Source organism: Echinops telfairi, unplaced genomic scaffold (genome assembly GCF_000313985.2).
Source record: "Echinops telfairi isolate 266 unplaced genomic scaffold, ASM31398v2 ScPeMD7_7;HRSCAF=31, whole genome shotgun sequence".
NCBI classification, from domain to species: Eukaryota; Metazoa; Chordata; class Mammalia; order Afrosoricida; family Tenrecidae; genus Echinops; species Echinops telfairi.
In genome coordinates this window covers 17,244,012-17,247,631 of record NW_022103904.1, presented here as the reverse complement: position 1 = coordinate 17,247,631, position 3,620 = coordinate 17,244,012, and the positions used below count along the sequence as shown (strand labels likewise).

Here is a 3,620-nt window from a genome sequence, read left to right as displayed (position 1 = left end):
ACAACAGAAAAGTGGGTGAAGGTAGACGTCGGACAGTGTAAGATATGACAAAATAATAATTTATAAATTATCAAGGGTTCACGAGGGAGGGGTGAATGGGGAGGGAGGGGAAAAGTGAGCTGATGCCGGGGCTTAGGTGGAGAGCAAATGTTTTGAGAATGATGAGGGCAACAAACGTACAAATGTGCTTTATACAATTGATGTATGTATAGATTTTGATAAGAGTTGTATGAGCCCCCAATAAAATGATTAAAAATAATAAAATAATTTATGATAATTTAAAAATTCCCTCCTACTACTTCTCTTTGAATGATATAACCATTGAAATATTTCTGGGACATTTATCATGTCAATCCTGATGTTCCCTTTCCTTGAGCTGCAGGTCGTACCGTGATCTTCACCACGCATCACCTGGACGAAGCCGAAGTACTCAGTGATCGCATTGCCATCCTGCAGCAGGGGCGGCTCCGGTGCTGTGGGCCTGCCATGTGCCTGAAGGAGGCCTATGGCCAGGGGCTCCAGCTGACACTCACAAAGCAGGTACACAATGCAGGAGTCAGAGCCACCTAATTACGTGGGGAAAGTCTTCTTCCTGTTGGTGACATAAGAACAAGTTGTGACCCTGATGTCCTAATAGTGTTCTACATATTGGATAAACAGGTATTTTTTCTCAATCTCCCATGTACCTTATGCTGCTCTCCAGGGAAGTTAAAACTGGAAGGAGTAAGGGCACATGGTTTCTGCATAAAAGTACTTGCAAGTTCAGGACAAGTGGGGTAAAGACAAACCCAGAAAGCAAAACAAAACCAAAATATGTTAACTATTGTTGTCAGGAGCCCTGGTAGTGTCGTAGGTTATGACTGCCTGCTAACCACCTGTAAGCAGTTCAAAACCAACAGCCACTCCGTGGGAGAAGGTGAATTTTCTCCTCCCATGAGGTACAGTCTTGGAAATCCACAAGGGCACTTCTCCTTGACCGATATGGACCCTCAGTGTTGGGATCAGTTTGATCGCAGTGAGTGTGGTTTTGGATCATTGTTGTTAGGAACCATCAGTCAACTACACCTCACGACAATCCTTTGTACAACAGGGAAAACAAACAAACAAACAAACAAACAAGAACGAAACACTGCCTGGTCTTGTACCACCTTCACAATTGTTCGTGTGCCTGATCCAGCTTTCCAGGCATATGTCAATCCAGCTCGTTGAAGGGCTTCTTCTTCTTCTTCTTCTTTTTGATCACTCTATATTTCACCAAGGATGATGTTCTTTCTTCAGAAGATGATCCCGCTTAATAACAGGTTCAGTGCACAAGAGATAAAGTCGTACCATCCTTACTTCTAAGGAGCACTCTGGCTTTTTTTTTTTTCAATACAGAGTTTCTTTTTAGCTTGGATTCCATGGTAAATTTAGTATCTTTTGCCAACACCAAAATTCAAACCCATCGATTCTTCTTAGGTCTTACTTATTCATTGTTTGTATATGAGGCATAAAATGCCTTATGCACCTTATTCTTGTAAATTAACTATAATCAAGCCCCAGGAAGGTTGGAAACACTTTAAACATTGCATTTTGGTGGTCACAGAGGAAGAGAAGGTGATGGTTACAAGAGCTTTGTGGAGGGTCCTGAACCCACATCCCTAAGTGGATACAAAGATATATATAATCTGAGAAGAGACCTTCTATGTATGAAGGTCTGTTGATGTGATCTACCATTGAATTCCAATAAAACAAACATTGTCCCGTCTAACCCCATTCCCATGATCAGTGGCAGATCAGATTGTTATCATTGCAAGTAAGGTTTTCATTGGCTGATTTTCACAAGCAGGTCTCTAGACCTTTCTTCCTCTAATACATCTCATTCTGATAGAAACTCATTTGTCCTCGTAGCAACCACCAAGCCCCCACTGACAGCTATGTGGTAACTGTGCAATGAAGATGGTCATTAAAACCTGGGTCTCTTACCTGGAAGGCAAGCATTCCATCCCTGAGTCACTACTGCATCCTCACACAAAAGGTTACATGCCAAATAAGTACCAAACACTGCCGAGCATAACAAAAAATACCTTAAGTATGTGGCTTTAAAAGAAAAAAATATTTTCTAACAGTTCTGGAGGCTGGAAGTCTAAATTCCTAGCATGGCTCTAGGTCCAACTTTTTTTACTTTAGCTTCCTGTAGTTGTTAGAATACTCAGAAATGCTTCCAACTATACTCTTAGGATTCTTGATATATTTACATGTACCTCTCTATCCAGTCTACTAGTTTTATAACTCAGAAGTGATTAGGATAAGGATCCAAAATTTTATAACTCAGAAGTGATTAGGATAAGGATCCAATGTTCTATGGCATATCACCAACAAAAGAACATTTCTATGACAAAAAACAACAAAACTCGTGCCATCGGGTGGATTCCGGCTCAGAGCAACTGTATGGGACAGAATGAAACTATTCTGTAGGGTTCTGAAGCTATAAATCTTTATGGAACGGGACTACTTCAACTTTCTTTCTCATAGCAGATGGGAGGGTCAAACAACCAATGTTTCAGTTAGCAGCCCCATGCTTCATCTTCTCCACTATCAGGGATTCTGTTTATAAGTATAGGAATTAAAATGTCAGCATTTATTTTGGAGCGCATAATGTCAGCCATAATAGTTCTTCCACGATTGGGAATCCCTACTTCTCTTTCAGACAATGTCGGTATTGTGTCCTGGCTGTCCGAATGTTAGGCAGAGAGTCTTCTCCACGATCCTTCTAGAGGCACTCTGAAATGTAGAGCTCCTGGCAGCTTGGCACAATATTCCCAGTGAACACAAGGGGCATATAGTTTCAGATTCACCAGATTAATCACCAAAAATGTACATCTTTTAAAAAGAAAAAATACAATATATTATTGGAATACCTGTCATAAATTTTATTTCCTGATATTATTGCTTTAAAATGAAATTTCAAGAATTTGTTTACTGATATAGATATATATAATTAACTGATGCACATTTCAATTTATATTTCTTATTTTTTTCTCGCCCCACCCCCACCCCCCACCCCAAATAGCCTTCTGTTACGGAGCTCCATGATCCAAAAGGCATAGTTCGAGTTACGTCTTTGATACAGAGCTATGTTCCCCAAGCATTTCTCAAATCGAGCAGTGGAAGTGAACTTGCATATGCCCTTCCAAAGAACACAGACAAGGCCAGCTTTACAGAACTCTTTCAAGATCTGGACCAGAATCTACATCATCTTCAGCTGACAGGCTATGGGATTTCAGACACCACATTAGAAGAGGTATGGGGATCTTTGATTATTCCTGCATGATTTATGATGTCGCTTCCATTTTACATTAACAAAAGATGTTGGGTGAAACCAGTGGAGAACAGCAAGCAATGAATACTTTACATTTCAATTTATTGTTAAGTTCTGCTTAGTTTCAGGCAAATCACAAGATACTAATTTAATATGCTTGACAAATGACTATTATTCTTTATAGAATAAAAATATAGTATAAGTAAGGGGGCTTCAAAACATATGTGAAAGCGTTAAAAGATAACGGATTTTTTCCAAACATTTTGAGGCTCTCGTCTATATAAAATGTGTACCATATATACATATAAATATGTCTACA

At 39.6% G+C, this 3,620-nt stretch overlaps 1 protein-coding gene across 1 annotated transcript in view; it reads left to right on the top strand.

Annotated features, from left to right (window-relative positions):
* ABCA13 (ATP binding cassette subfamily A member 13) overlaps window positions 1–3,620 on the top strand; it is a 457,705-nt gene that overhangs the window by 225,245 nt on the left and 228,840 nt on the right. Inside the window, exons 33-34 of the mRNA XM_045286290.1 lie at window positions 383–540; window positions 3,053–3,283. Coding sequence (XP_045142225.1) covers window positions 383–540; window positions 3,053–3,283 — 389 coding nt within the window. The remainder of the gene's footprint in view (window positions 1–382; window positions 541–3,052; window positions 3,284–3,620) is intronic.